The sequence below is a fragment of the Nycticebus coucang genome, chromosome 3, assembly GCF_027406575.1.
Source record: "Nycticebus coucang isolate mNycCou1 chromosome 3, mNycCou1.pri, whole genome shotgun sequence".
In the NCBI taxonomy this organism is placed as follows: Eukaryota; Metazoa; Chordata; class Mammalia; order Primates; family Lorisidae; genus Nycticebus; species Nycticebus coucang.
The window spans coordinates 12,303,311-12,319,866 of NC_069782.1; the positions used below are offsets into that span (position 1 = coordinate 12,303,311).

The 16,556-nt window shown below is 38.7% G+C and overlaps 1 protein-coding gene across 28 annotated transcripts in view; it reads left to right on the top strand.

The window, feature by feature from the left end:
* Positions 1–16,556, top strand: part of RBFOX2 (RNA binding fox-1 homolog 2) — a 310,217-nt gene that overhangs the window by 198,842 nt on the left and 94,819 nt on the right. For 4 of the 28 annotated variants that reach the window (XM_053585222.1, XM_053585215.1, XM_053585218.1 and 1 more), the window contains exon 1: positions 2,778–3,159. The exons of 23 other annotated variants lie outside the window; for them this stretch is intronic. In XM_053585222.1, coding sequence (XP_053441197.1) covers positions 3,133–3,159 — 27 coding nt within the window. In that variant the 5' untranslated portion in view covers positions 2,778–3,132. Of the gene's footprint in view, positions 1–2,771; positions 3,160–16,556 lie in introns of those variants that run through there. One more of the 28 variants, XM_053585214.1, reaches the window with a different exon arrangement.

The window sequence follows — 16,556 nt, forward strand, 5'->3', positions numbered from 1 at the left end:
TTAAAGAAAGATGGGGACTTTACCTCTTTCATGTTTACATGGATGGAGCTGGAACATATTCTTCTTCTTCTTTTTTTTTTTTTTTTGTAGAGACAGAGTCTCACTTTATGGCCCTCGGTAGAGTGCTGTGGCCTCACACAGCTCACAGCAACCTCCAACTCCTGGGCTTAAGCGATTCTCTTGCCTCAGCCTCCCGAGTAGCTGGGACTACAGGCGCCCGCCACAACGCCCGGCTATTTTTTGGTTGCAGTTTGGCCGGGGCCAGGTTCGAACCCACCACCCTCGGCATATGGGGCCGGCGCCCTACCAACTGAGCCACAGGCGCCGCCCTGGAACATATTCTTCTTAGTAAAGTATCTCAAGAATGGAAGAAAAAGTATCCAATGTACTCAGCCCTACTATGAAACTAATTTATGGCTTTCACATGAAAGCTGTAACCCAGTTATGACCTAAGAATAGGGGGAAGGGGGAAAGGGAGGGAAGGAGGGGGAAGGATGGGCGGAGGGAGGGTGATTGGTGGGATTACACCTGCAGTGCATCTTGCAGGGGTATATGTGAAACTTAGTAAGTGTGGAATGTGGATGTCTTAACACAATAACTAGGAGAATGCCAGGAAGGCTATGTTAACCAGTGTGATGAAAATGTGTCAAACGGTCTATAAAACCAGTGTATGGTGCCCCATGATCGCATTAATGTACACAGCTATGATTTAATAATAATAATTAAAAAAGACAAAATATATATATACACATACATACGTATATATAAATAAAAATAAAAAAATTTGACGGCATTCTATCTCCTTCTGATTGACTTTTCAGTTGCAGATTTGTATATATGTAACATACGTATATTTGTAAATCTCACAGAATACAGCCTGACATATTTTAAGTATTCAGTAAATAGTTAGATTGTGCTGTTTCTCCAGGTTCTATAGATGGTTTTATAGTTTCTGTTTTCTTTTTAGAATTGTTAAAATGATTTTTAGGGGCAAATATGATAATGTTGCTGTGGCAATGTGCCAACCATACAGCCCATTTTTAAAATCCTGGTTCTACCTGTTGCCAACTAATCTTCATGGAGACAGCAGGAACCCTAAGTATTGTCAAAGTGATTTGGGATTTTGAGTTTTCTTCAGGTATTTATTTTAAAAATGGGAAGCTTATGATGTTAACTGTGGGCTCATAAAAGTTTTTTTTTTTAATAAAAAATGGGAAGCTAGCTGGGTGCGATGGCTCAACGCCTGTAATCCTAGCCTCTGGGGGCCGAGGAGGGTGGATTGCTTGAACTCCAGTGTTCAAGACCAGCCTCAGCAAGAGTGAGACCCTCGTCTCCACTAAAAATAGAAAAATAGCTGGACGTTCTGGTATAGTCCTAGCTACTTGGGAGGCTAAGGCAAGAGGATTGCTCAGGCCCAGGAGTTTGAGGTTTTTGTGAGCCTTGATGCCACAGCACTCTACCCCCCAGAGCAACAGAGCGAGACTATATCTCCAAAAAAGGGGGGGGGAGCTTAAAAAATGGGAAGCTTAATTTTGGAATTAATCTCTTTGACCTTTGGGTAGTTTATTAGATATTAAAACAAACACATAAATATATGCACAAATAAACAATAAATACAGCACAACTAAAATATGTAAAAAATTAGAATACTAAAAAAATCCACCCACCTTGGCCCCCCAGAGTGCTAGGGGCCTAAACTTTTCCCTAAACCTTCTATAGTAGTAACAGTTACTATTTATAATAATGGCATAGATGTACAGTTTATATATAAGAAAGAATTTTTTTTTTCAATAGAGACTGAAACACTGAGAAACATAAAGGGTAAATTCCCAATTAACCAAAATTATTAATGAAGATGGAAGCTTTAAGCTGTCAGATTTCTGTACATTTTTGGTGTACACTTTATGGTTCTTAAGTAGTCATATTTATAGACACCTTTTTCAGAATCCCTTGGTTTTTTTATAGTAGGGGAAAATCACTTTAATTTACCTTCCTCCTCTCTTTTAGTCCTTTGCTCTCATTAGGCTAGTTTGGTCTTCCAGGACAAGCAAGTTCTTACATATTCCTGTTACTTGAAAAATCTTCCAGACAATGGTCATTCAACAGCTTTTCACTGCTTCATAGCTTGCTTTCTTTTTTTTTAAGAGACAGAGACTCACTTTGTCATCCTTGGTAGAGTGCTGTAGTGTCACAGCTCACGGCAACCTCCAGCTCTTGGGCTTAGACAATTCTCTTGCCTCAGCCTCCCAAGTAGCTGGGACTACAGGTGCCCACCACAACGCCCGGTTATTTTTTGTTACAGTTTGGCCGGGGCAGGTTCGAATCCGCCACCCTTGGTATATGAGGCCGGCACCCTACTCAGTGAGCCACAGGCGCTGCCCTGCTTCATAGCTTTCCTTAAGTCCACTATAGCTATAAATTGTACATCAGTGAAAATATTTTTTAAAAATAATTTTATTTCATTTCTTATTATCAGATATTCATGGCTGGAATCTCTTAAATTTTTTTAACCATAGTAAGCTGCTAAGAATGCTTTCAGTGCTGTATAATTAATGCCACCATCGCATCCTTAAAATATGCCAGCACATGGTGCTTTCCCCTCCCTTCCTCCTTCTTTCCCCCTACACACACACACACACACACACACACACACACACACACACACACACACACACACACACACACACACACACACACACACACACACACACACACACACACACACACACACACACACACACACACGTGCGCAAAGCGCACACCGAGCTGCCATTCACCAGCAGGCCAGCTTCTGGAATTGGGAGATGTCAGCCTGTTGGGAGGGGTAAGGGGAGGAGGAAGAGGTGGGGCTCTACTCTGATTAATTACCTTAGGCATTCAGGGGTGGGGCTTCCTTCAGCCATCTGCCTGAGATATGGGAGGGAGCTGGAGAAAGAAGGAGGGGGAGAGACTGCCAGAGAGGAAGAGAAAAGAAAGGAAGAAACATTAGAAAGAAAAAGGAAGGAAACCGGTATAAAAGGAGATCGATTACCCACCCTTAAATAGCTAGATTGGGGGGAGGGGGTAGAAAAGAAAGCTGTGGGGGTGTGGCCTGGCACGGCTGCTTTGAAGGTTTATTATCTACTCTGGTTTATGGAGAAAAAGAAAATGGTAACTCAGGTAAGATTTGTGCTTCCTCGGTCTGTTTCTTTTGTGTCTGGGATCTAAATAAAGGTTTGGGGTAGGGTATAGTAAGCAGACTTTTAGTTATTATTGTCTTCTTAGAAAAGGCCAGATTTATTGTTATCAGCTGAGAAGTGTTGGTCTGTGTTTGCCGAGTCCATTTATGTGTGTGTTATGTATGTGTATCCTTTTCTCTTCCCCTGCCTCTGCTCCATAGCAGATTTCTGTTTCCTGTACTGTGCAGCTGTAGCTCAGGAAAGACCCTGTGGGGATTTGTCTACCTCTTTGTCTTGGTTCTGAGAAGAGGGAGGGAAAGACTGCAGAGGTAGGAAGAGATTCTTGTAGACTGCCAAAAGGAGGGGACAGGGATTGACTTCCTTTTAGAATGCAAAAGAATTTGTGTAATAGGGAAATCTAATTCCTGATTCCCTTTGGTTTCTCCGAATGGGCTGTGGAATTGCAGTTTTGCTGCCTTTGCTGTAAATGGCTTATTAAAAATGAAGGTTAGGAAAGAATGTTTTTCATGGCTTTGTTACTGGCAAGGAAGATTTTCAGTAGAAACCTTAGGAGCATCCAGGTGTAACAGAAGCAGGTAGAGCCTTTCCTGACAGAAGAAATCTGTATATGTGGCAATCACACAGGCTTTAAAAGACATTTGAAGGAGAGGGAATAGGAAATGGAAGATCTCTCTGCTCCCTCTCTCTCCCCTCTCCCTTCTCCATCTCGCTTCTTGCTTGCTTTCTCCCGCGCTCTCTCTCCTTCTCTTCCTCCCTCCCTCTGTCTCCTTCTCACTCCCCCTCTCCTCCTCCTTTTCCTCCTCCTCTTCATCCTCCTCCTCCCTGCCTTTCCTCTGCGTCTCGGCCTTTTTCTCCCTGCCTCTCTTTGGCTAAGTCTGGCAATTATCTAATCTGCATTTTAGCAAGTCATCCCTGACAAATGGAAAGGTGAATACTGTTCCACGGTTCTCCCTGGTGGGACAATTTTTCTTGCTGGCACCCTTTGGTATGTCTCTTTACCCCCCCCCCCTTTTTTTTTCTTTATGTAAAGGTTGAAAGGGAATAATGAAGCTGTGATTTATTAGTGAGAAATCATTCCTATTGTAGAACGTTCAAGTCCTTTAATCTCAGACTTAGGATCAGTTTCACTCCAGGCTTTTATGCTCTGTAGGGAAATTTCATCACTGGATGGTGCTTTCCTTTTAAGGAGGTTTCCCCTTTTTTTGAATTCTCTCTTTTCTTCCTCTCCAAGTCACCACCGGAGGGCGAGAGAGTCAGCTAGCTGTCAGGATAGAGGCATCATTTTAGGAGCTAGAATCCTATTCCGTTAAATGTTACATAATACCCTGCAGTGCTATTTAGAAGGAGGGAAACCTATAGTGAGATTTTCCCATTGTGATCCAGAGGGAAGGAAAGCTTCAGTAGGAACCTTAGGAGCAAAGCTTCTTTCCAAAGTAATATTTCACCAGATCTGAAATTGGGGATTATTAAGAAACCTCTCCCTCTTTCGGAAAATGGAAAAACCTTTGAAATATTTCTCTTCTACTTCTTATCCCATCATCATCAGTCTAATGAACTCTTTTGAAATATTGCTTTGTTTTAAAGAAATGTTCTTAAAAGAGAAAACCTTCTTCAGGATTCTCATTGCTTGGGAAATGATACTTGCTTAACCTTGGAGCCCTCATTCAATTTTTGTTAACTGGCAATATTAGAGGGTAACAGCTCTCTTCTTTCTCAGCTATTACAGAAGGCTTTTCACCTACTTGACCTTTCATTATATATATTTTTAAATCAGTAAAAGTTATCTAAACTAGGTATTTTTATAGTGAGTTATATGTGGACTCTTGGAACATTTCCCCTTAGTTTCTGGAGGAGCTGGTAGCACAGCATGTGTGAGCATAAGTTGGAACGCACATGGTTATAACACTGAATATGTGGTCTTAATAGTATGTAAAGAGACTAATTTTGGGAACAAAGTAAAGGGAATAAATGAAAACTGGAAAGAGGGATTATTTTAATGCCTAAGAGTTCTAATAGTTAAAATCATCATGTTTTATGAGGATGTGCTGAATGCTGTAGTAAAAACGTAACTAGTTTTTGCCTATCCTGAAATTATACAACTAGAAAGGATAATATATCAAATTTGTGGATTTCCAATATTCTCGCATATTTATTTTGTTGTATACACTTCCTGTGTTAATGCAATCTACTTAGGTGTTAGTAATCTAGAGGGGAAAAATCAAAGAAAATAACCAACTGGGCCAAATCTTTTTATTTGTTCTGTAGTTCTATTTCGTTTTTTGTTTTGTTGTGTTTCTTTTTTTGAGCCAGACATCTGATCCCAATGACCTGTCACATAAGCTTTCTCAATATAAAATATCTATATCGGGTAAGACTGGGTTATGAAAGTTAAGTGCTTTATTATAATATTTAGTGTTTTGACTAGTATATTTAGAGATATACCAGATGTGTTTTCTTTCTTTTTTTTTGCAGTTTTTGGCTGGGGCTGGGTTTGAACCCACCACCCCTAGCGTATGGGGCCGGCACCCCACTCCTTGAGCCACAGGTGACACCCACAGATGTGTTTTCACTATTTGCTACCTAGGTGCTTTGACTATTCAGATCCTGCCATTTCTCTAGTCTCTAATTTCCTGAGCAGCTGGCAGAAGAAGAGGTTTCTGTAGGTAACATTTTCACTATACAGTATTGGTTCCATATCAGTATTTGCACAGTGTGTGCTTTATTATTACATATGCTCTAGTTTTCTAAGGCTGTTTTTGTTTTAATTAGTAAACTGCTATCATTAATAATATATAAAGAATCCCCCCCCAAAAGCAAATGGCAATTGAATTACAAAATTCTAATATGATAGACAGACATACTCATTTGCCATTAAAAAAAATAACTGTTCGTGTATGTGTTGTAGAAGTACTTCACTGAGATCTCTTTAGGCACATTAACCAAATTATTGCATTGTCTCACATTTTGAAAATGATGTGGAATAAAAAGAAGGAAAAGAGAAATTCTCATAGTATGTATAAAATTAGAAAAAATTACAAATGACTTGAACTCTGATTAGTGAACAAAAGAGTTTAGTCAAACTCAGTTAGTTATACTATTTATTGTTGAAAGGGAAAGTTTACTAGGCAGAGAGGAAAAGATTTTACAGTGTGGATGTGAAAGAAAATTTTTGTACTCCAGTGTGGTATAAGACTGCCAGTTTCTGTGGAACACAAAGCCCTCCCTTTCTTGGACAGCCCAGTGCTTTGCTGGCATTTTCTTCAAAATCTGTTTTCCATCAGAACCAAGAGGAGGGAAGGTGTTGGGAATAAGGGAGATTGGAAAGGGGGTTGCTGTTCCTTTAAATAGTTCTGTGAGTCCTTGTGGCAGCAGGCCGCTCTGAAGTGTATTCTTTTGTAATGAATCACCAGTTCTATTGTCTGTTATCTCTGCTTTGTGGCTGGTAGGCTGAAGTCTTTCACCTGAGCTGTTGCCAGTTTGCTCTTCTGTTCCTGGGTGGTTGGGAGAAGAGAAGAGGGAGGGTATTTTTATGCTTTGATTAAAGACAGATAAGAGAGCAGGTATGTTTTACTTTGTTTCATTTTCTCCAATCTTTTCTGTTTTTGTTCTTTGAAATGAGTTAGAGTAGGGAATCTGTTGTGTGATTTTGCTAAGCATATCCCATTTTCTGAGAATTCTGGAAGTCGTCGTATTATCTCCATTTTGTGGTATTGTTTAAAAGTGATTTCATTCTGTGGCCTGCCAGTCATGCTCCCTTGCTACCCGAATCTTCATCCCACCCCTTCATCCACGGAGCTGCAGCCCACACTGTTTGTTTTGGCACACTTTCTACTTTCTATGGGCTGCACAGGATTTGGGGAAGTTGGAGGATAAGTGAAGATTGTGCATTGGAGACTTAAATTTATGTTCCTTTACAACGAACAAAAGAAATCCTTACTTTTTCCAGAGATTTGAATTCTTCTATACCGCACCATATCTTCATCACAACCATTTCCTTGCCAAGGCCAAGACTGGCTCTTAAAAAGTATTGCTATTCTAAGAACGACTTAGTTTTGCTGAAAATATACCCAGCATTCCATAAAATGGAGCTGCAGTGAAATCTGAACAATTTTGATTCATAAAATGGTTTTTCCTTCTCAGTTGCAGACCAACCACACACACTTTTTTTCTTTTTTCTCTTCTATTACTATTATTTTTTCCTTTGTCTTCCTCCTTAATTGTAAGTTTGAGTCTAGGTAAACTTTGTGCTTGACAACCTGCTATTTAAGTTTGAATTGCTGCAGAGGACATCTCCATGTTGAAAGGTAATGACATTCCTCATTCCTATCAGTAATAGGGCATAAGCTGAAATTCCTGTTTTGTATACCCAGTTTTCTCTTCTTCCCTAAAAAATTCTAGGCTCACATCTATGAATATTATCATGTAGGAACAATGGAATCTTTTTGACTTACTGGAGTACTCAAATTTTAACTTCTAATCATATAATTCCTTACTTTGGGCTGTTTCTTTGACATCTTTTGATACTCAGACAGATTGTCACTTAGAACCAGTCATGCTGATGAGATAGCCCCTCTGTGCATCCCTGTCTCCTTCTGGTATACGATCCTCTCTGGGATCTGACATTAGTATGCCAAGTGTTCCTGTCTGAAGTCATAATTCCTCAGTCTTTTTCTCCCAACATTCCAAACCACTATTAAATCTTTCTTGAACATTTCTTCACAACACTTCTATGAGAAAGCCACCAAACTCGAAGAGAATGCTTCCTGCAATAAATACTTCGCAGTTTGATTGTAGCACCTGGGCTCCAGTGCTCAGCTTCTTCCAGGCAGGCAGAGTGCTACAGTTTGCCATCATGATGCATTGTTTCCATTTCTTAGACTCTTTAAGTGTTTCTCTATTACTATTAGGATGATTAAATTAAGGAAAACTTGGAGTCGCATATTTCATTAAAGGTCATTGCCAAAGTGAATCATTAAAATGGAAGTATGATTTTGTCACCCCTATGCTTAAACCTTACTGTTGTTTCCCTTCAGACTCAAAATCTTGTGGCCTTACAGAGATCTTTTAAGACCCTGCATGGGCTCAGTGCCCATAGCCCAGTGACTAGGGCGCCGGCCACGTACACCGAAGCTGGCGGGTTTGAGCCCTGCCCGGACCTGCTAAAACAACAATGACAACTGCAGCCAAAAAATAAATGGGCATTGTGGTGGGCGCCTGTAGTCCCAGCTACTTGGGAGGCTGAAGCAAGAGGATCACTTGAGCCCAAGAGTTTGAGGTTGCTGTGAGCTATGACGCTGCGGCACTCCACCTCGCCTCATCTCCTGCTGCCCTTTTCTTTCCATATTTCACTCCAGTGACATTAGCCTCTTTGCTTTTCCCTTAACACTCCTTATACCCTCCTGCAGGGCCTTTCCTTTGCTTTTCTCTTTGCTCTTCCCACAGATGCTCATGTGGTGCTTTACTCAGGAGCTACTTCTTAAGGGAGACCTCTCCCTTGACTTTGCTGTCTAAACTAGCATTCCCTCATCACTCCTTATCTTCTCATCCTGCCTTTTCTTCACTTGACATTAGTGTTTATCATTACTTGTTATATGTTTGCTGTGTATCTTTCCTCTTCCCCATCTCCGAAGAGTACAAATTCCGTGAAGTCTGAGACCTTGTCCACAGTCTTTTGTAGCCCCAATGTCTACAATAGTACCTGAAACATAGTGCATAATAATAATAAGAGCTAATTCTTATATATACTTATGTTAATATCAGACATTGTTCTAAGCCAGTGTATTACAAGCCAATGTATAACAACCCTGTATTACCTACATTTCACAAAAGACGAAACCAGGAATATGATTGGTAAGTTGCCCATGTTCATACAGTTGTGAAGAGATTTTGTAGGGATTCATATCCAGGCAGACTGGCTTGAGAATTGATACTCTACATCACTGTATTCTAATGCCTCTTGTAGGTATTGGATTTTCAGTAAATATTTGTTGAATGAGTGACTAATTTAGGTAAGTCTCTGATACACTTCTGGAATTACCATCTCTGACTTATTCAACACTTTGGTGAAGCATGTGCAGTAACAGAATTCACTAATTAATAAAAATAATCATTATTATAATATTATATAATAATTATGTTATATAATATAGGATATTATTATCATTAAATAAGTTTGTTGTTTGTTTGTTTGTTTTTTTGGAGAAAGAGTCTCACTTTGTGCCCTGGGTAAAGTGCCGTGGCAGTCTAGCTCATAACTTCAAACCCCTGGGCTCAAGTGATCTTCCTGCCTCAGCCTCCCAAGTAGCTGGGACTACTAATAGGAATATTAATAATGTAGTGTACATGCTATGCGTTAGGCAGTTCTTAAGTGCCTTATATGTATTGAGTTATTTGTTCCTCTCAGCAGCCTTGTGAGATAAGGACTGTTAATATTAATGACCATTCTATGGAAATTAGGAAACTTGAAGAGTTTGGCTCTAGCATCCTTGTTCTTAACCAACACTGATAATGACTGTTATTGAAATACCTTTTTGTTTTTGCATACCTAGTTTGTACCAATTTTATATACATATCATATGTCATTTGTCAATCACCTTTTGAGGCAGGTGGTATTTTTCCCAGTTTTTGCACAAGACTAAGATTCTAGAAGTCAAGCAGCAAGTTTGAAACCTTGAAACCTAGGCTTCAAACTGGAGCCCTATTTCATTCCAGATTCATACACTCTTTCATTGTATGGTGAGCCACATGAGATAAGTAGTGCCATTGTTGCCTGTTAAAAAGTAGAAAGGTTTTCCTTCTGATGAGCTGAAATTTGTTTTTGTTATTGTCCTTATTCTTCCTAGTTTTGTCATCTGAAGTCATTTAGAGTAGTTTAATCTCTTTTACATAAAAGCCCAATATTTGGCGATATTGCTGAATGTTTCCTTTAATCTTGTCTTTGCTTGTTTTTTCTTTCTTATTTCTTCCTCATGGATATGAAAACATGGTTTCTAGAATCTTCATCGACTGTCCTGGACTAATTGCATTAATTTATATGAATGATTTATTATTTGTGTCTAATTACTGAGTAAAAATCAATTTTGAGTATTAAAGTTTTTATTGATATATAAGTGTATATATTTGTGGGTACACATGATATTTTGTTACATTTGTATCTTACATAATGATATATTAGGGTAATTAAAATACTCATCACCTTAAACACTTATCATTTCTTTTTATTAAGAACATTCCTGATCTTCTAGCTGTTTTGAAATATGCAGTAAATTATTGTTAACTAAAGTGACCCTATAATGCTATCAAACACTAGAACTTATTTCTTTTAACTATATTTTTGTACCCTTTTCCTGAGTGATCTTCATTCCCTGTCTCCCAACCCTAGCCTCTGGTAACTGTCATTGTATAAATATGAGTATTATTAAATATATCTTTGTTTTAAGTTTTATGATAATATATTTTACTTAGTTTTTGTTTTTTTTAAGAGACAGAGTCTTACCCTCAGTAGAGTGCTATGGCATCATAGCTCACATCAACCTCTAGCTCTTGGGCTTAGCTGATTCTCTTGCCTCAGCCTCCCAAGTAGCTGGGACTACAGATGCCTGCCACAATGCCCGGCTATTTTTTTGTTGCAGTTTGGCTGGGGCTGGATTTGAACCCACCACCCTCGGTATATGGGGCCAGCATCCTACTCACTGAGCCCCAGGTGCTGCCCTGCTTTACTCAGTCTTTATAGTTCATTGATCAAGTAGTGTTCAGAAATAAAAGGATATTACCTTTAACTCCTAAGTAGAATATTACTATTTTTCTCTTCCCTTATAAAGTGTGCTGTCAGCTGATGGGCAAGATTCTACCTGTCTTCTGACCTCTGGGTCTTGTTCTCATCTTTCAAAGGTTACTATCCCTGAGATTTTCTTTTTTAAAACTTATTAAAAATGCTATTTTGAAGGTGTTGGTTGTATTCACAAATGACATATTGAAAATCAGCAAATTTGAGCTGATCGAGGTGTTAAAATTATATCAAAAAAGAATATTGAAAACCAAATTGGACTTTTTTTCTTTTTTGGAGGCAGCTATTGCCCAGGCTAGAGTATAATGGCACAATTATAGCTCATGATGTTGAAATTCCTCAAAAGAAATTTTGAAAAGATAGACTCAACTTAAGAGAAGATTGGATTCTGGCTCAGGCTGGACTCAAACCTGGTGAGATCAGGCAAATATGCCATATTTTATACCCCTTCTTAGTTTTCATATATCTTTTCATATATTATTTTTTATATATTTTTTCATGTGCAGCCAGGTACTACATAACCACGGTTCAATCACTAAGAGATTGTATACATCTGTTAGTCCCATATGGTTATGATACCATATTTTTTACTTACTGTTTCTATACATTTAGACACACAAATAATGTGCATTGTCATATAATTGGCAGTATTCAATAACATGTTCTATGGGTTTGTAGTCTAGGAGCAATATAGCCTAGGTGTATAGTGAGGGTGCTGTCTAGTTTTGCATAAGTATACTATATGGGGTTTGCATGACCATATCACTTAAGAATGCACTTCTTGGAATGTATCCCTGTCATTAAGCGACACAGGACTATACTTTTATTTGGGCCAGGATGCATTTTTTTCTCCCACGATTAATTTTTTTGTCTTTAAAAATTCATCTTAGACTTCACGTACTTGAGAAAACTTGCCTTATCTCACAAGAGTTATCCCTCTGTTGTTCTTTTGTAATTATATTTGTTTTTTTCCATCAGAATGTAGTTTCTTTCAGGATGAGACTGAATCATGAGTATTTAACACCATGTCTGGTTCAATTTTATTAAACCAACAAATATGTCTTGAATGAATTAATGGTTTTTAACTTTTTAATTCATCGACAAGGTCCTCTTTTTTTTTTTTTCTTTTTTTGAGACAGAGTCTTACTATGTCACCCTCAGTAGACTATGTGCCGTGGTGTCACAGCTCACAGCAACCTCGAACTCTTGGGCTTACGCGATTCTCTTGCCTCAGCCTCCCAGTACCTGTGGCTACAGGCGCCCACCACAATGCCTGGCTATTTTTTTTTGTTTCAGTTGTCATTGTTTAGCTGGCCCGAACTGGGTTCGAACCAACCAGTCTGGGTGTATGTGACTGGCGCTGTAACCACTGTGCCAGGCACCAAGCTGACAAGGTCCTCTTTTGAAATGTAAAGCAGTAAAGTTAAATTGGGTAATCACTCATGAGTGAATTCTTATTACCTAAATCAGTTAATACTTAAATGTAATTTGGGAAACAGATGCTTTCTTTGGGTAGAAGATAGGGGGATTTTGGAATAAACAGCCTTTTGGGGATGTAGATGTTCTAGCAGAAAGCTGTCTGTATCCAGAAGATAGAATGAAGGTAAATGACAGTACAGCGTTAGCCTCCTGGGAAGTCAGGAAAGAGGGAAGATGGGTGTAAATGCAAAAGTAATGATGAAATTTCAGGGATTGGTTATCATACCAAACGTGGTGTATGGAATATAATATCAACCTCTTTGCTTTGCCTTACCCTTAAGATTACCAAAAGTTGCATACTACTTTACATACTACTTATGAAATTTTGAAAAGCTGTCAACCTAGATATTTAGGAGACCCTAACCATTCCATGTTTTTTTCAAGGCTCACTGTTTGTTTATTTTAGCCTTATTTCCTTTCTGCATGTTTCCTTTTGGATAGTTTGTATTGGGGTGTCATCAACTGTACTAATCTTTTTTTTCCTGCAATGTATGACCTGCCTATAATCCAATCCAGTATGCTTTTTTTTTTTTCTTTGTAGAGACACAGTCTCACTTTATGGCCCTTGGTAGAGTGCCATGGCATCACATAGACATCATCATAGCAACCTCCAACTCCTGGGCTTAAGAGATTCTCTTGCCTCAGCCTCCCAAGTAGCTGGGACTACAAGCGCCCGCCACAACGCCCAGCTATTTTTTGGTTGCGGTTCAGCCCGGGGCCGGGTTTGAACCCGCCACCCGCGGTATATGGGGCCGGCGCCTTACCGACTGAGCCACAGGCGCCGCCCCAGTATGCTTTTTTTAAAAAATCTCAGACGTAGTTTTCATATTTATAATTTTGACCTGGGTCTTTGACCTTACACCTCTTGGGTCTCTTTTTAATACACTCATTTTTTCTTGCATATTGGGCATACGGAATACAGATATTTTAATATCCTTGCATGCTTATCTTAACATATGTGTTAGCTCTGGGTCAGTTGTGATATATGTATTTTTCTCAGCATTATGGGTTGTATTTTCCTGCTGCTTTGCATGTCTAGTAATTTTTGATTAGATGCCAGACTTTGTGGATTTTCTCTTTTTGATGCTAGATAATTTTTTATTTCTATAAATATTCTTGAGTTTTACCTACAGTACAGCCAAGTTTCTTAGAAATAGTTTGATCCTTTCAGGTCTTGCTTTTAAGCTTTTTGTTAGACAGGACCTGAGCTATGTTTAGTCTCTGGTTAATTTTGCCCTGCTGCTGAGGCAGGATTCTTTTTCTTACTCTAATCTATGCTCCTTAAATTGTTAGGTTTTCCACTCAGGCAGTTAAGAACAGGCTCAGTTCTTGGCACCATGTGAGGTCCCTCCATTTTTTTTTTTTTTCAGGTGTTTCTTTCTCTAGTCTTCCATCAACATACACACAGATACATAGTGCTTGCAACTCAACTGGTGCTTAAGATCTTCAGACCTCTCTCTCTTTGTGTACCTTCCTCTTCTTCTCCAGTCTTCTTGTGATTACCTGTGAACTCTAGCTGTCTTGGTTTCCCCACACTCCTAGTTTTATTTCCTCAATTTGTGGAGCCCACTGGATGCTGCCTGAGTCCATCCTGCCAGCACTACCACAGCCTGGAAACTTTCTCCACTCAGTAAATGGGGGCATTGTAAAGCTCACCTTTTCATTTGCTGCCCTTCCTTGCCTACTGGACAATGTCTTGAATACTGCTGTTTTTCGTTGTTTGAGAAGAGAAGATAAATCTGGTTCTTGTTACTCTATCTTGATTGAAAGCAGAAGAGAGACTATGAAAATCAGCAGTGTCTCATTAAATATATTCTTAATGTATAAGTAAAAATCAGTTGAACAGTAATTTCAGGGAGTATGAGGGAAGAGTATATGAGGTATATAAATTACTATAAACAAGGTAGAGGGCGGCGCCTGTGGCTCAGTGAGTAGGGCGCCGGCCCCATATACCCAGAGTGGCGGGTTCAAACCCAGCCCCGGCCAAACTGCAACAAAAAAAAAAGAAAAAAAAAAAATAGCCGGGTGTTGTGGCAGGCGCCTATAGTCCCAGCTGCTTGGGAGGCTGAGGCAGGAGAATAGCAGAAGCCCAAGAGCTGGAGGTTGCTGTGAGCCGTGTGACGCCACAGCACTCTACCAAGGGCAGTAAGGTGAGACTCTGTCTCTACAAAGAAAAAAACAAGGTAGAATATAGTAAATTATATAAATATGGTATAATTAAAGTGCTATTAGAAGATTATATGAGGAAAAATTAGTTTGGGAAGTTTGGTAGAGGTGGAAAGGGTGAGAAGTAAGAGTATGACACTATCATTTTGTGTGTGTGCGCGCGTGTTTGTATGACTTGTGCAAGACATTATCTGATTCTAGAATCAAATTATTTAGTATTGAGTGAGGGTTAGTGGTAGGGTAGTTTTAGAAAGAGTCTAAGACTGCTCTAATTAAAGGTAAAAAATGGTTCATTAGCAGAAATACATGGATAAGAAAAAAAAACAGGGGTTCTGTGTTTTTGTAGTTCAGTGTGTTTGTAGTCTATTGTGGAAATGGAGAAACATCTTTTTTTACCTGGGTATTACCTGCCTGTGCGATTACAGCAGAATAGGGAGGGAGGAAATTCAAAGTACCATTTGTTCACTTAAACAGTGTAGAAGATAAGGGCACTTTAGACTATGAGAAAGATGATTATTGCTCTAAACTTTATGGAATCTCAGAAAACCTCAATAAGCAATATTTAGACTCTTTCAGTCCTTACTATTTCAATGGTAATCAGGTTATCTAGAAATTTTGATGGGGCAGTGCTGTGGACCTGCAGTATGTAAATAGCATTGTTTAGGGCTTTCTTGAGTCACCTGTTTGTTAGCATAGCAGCTGTGACCAAAAGTTCACCTGAGTACTAGTCACCCCATTCGTGATTTCCTTTTGTGAGGTTTCACTTACCCAAATCCACCATGATCCAAAAATATTAATAGAGTATCTTATTGGTTATTATATTTAATTTCCTTATTGTGCCTACTTTTTATAGTAAACTTTATCATGAGGATGTATGTATAGGAAAAACTGTAGTGTGTATAGGCTTTGCTACTATCTGCAATTTCTAACACCCACTGAGGGTCTAGGAATACATCCTCCATGGATAAGGTGGAACTATGCTATATGCTTTGAAATTTTTTTCTTGAGGAACCAGGGGACGTTTTTGAGAAACGGGAAGTATGTGTGTTTTATTCAATTTCGCTTAGCCTATGTTTTATATAAAGCCTTTAGTAAGAAGAATGTGATTTTTCTCCTCTTAATATTTGTATTGATGTGTCTGTATAAAAAGAGACACATGCTTACTGGTTGTATTTGGACTGTATATTATTTCTCTTTTTCTTCCTTTACAAATAACAGTGACAGTTATTATTTTTAATTTTTTTAAGCCCAAAGCAAAGACTTTTCTATAGATGATTTCAATAAATTCTTATAGGTGCCCTAATAGGTAGAAATCACTCTTCATTTTACTGATAAAAAACTTGAGGCATTGAGAGATTGAGTGACTTGTCCAAGGACAACAAATAGTACGTGGCAGTGCCTGGATTTGAATCTATGTTTATCTTTCTAAGGTTTTTTTTTTTTCTTATTTCAGACACATTTATGAAAGTTTGAGATACCCCAGAGAGTGCCATCAGGCAATGGTCCAAAGCTTGTGCAAAATCCTGAAGTTTACAATATAGGAAGGTTGGTGAGATAGTGGCAGCAACCAGAGCCAGCTTAAATTAACCTTGACCCCAGACTTCATGAGTACTGGTCCACCTGACATTGCTATCCATCCTTTAAAGGTGCTTTCTTCTCCTAAGGTATACAATGCAAAGGTACATTTCAAAACCATTAAGAGTATATTATAAATGTCGTACCACAAAAATAAGTGAGGTGATGGTTATATTAATTAGTTTGACTTAAGCATCCAACATTGTGTATCAAATCATCACATTGTACCTGATTAAATGTATACAGATACAAGGTAATAAAAATTAAGTGAAAAAAGAAAACAAAAAACTAATTCTTTTTACCCCTCAATGAACCCCAAACAATAAAAAGAAAGAAAAAAATAAGAATACTTTTTTTACTACTTTTTAAGT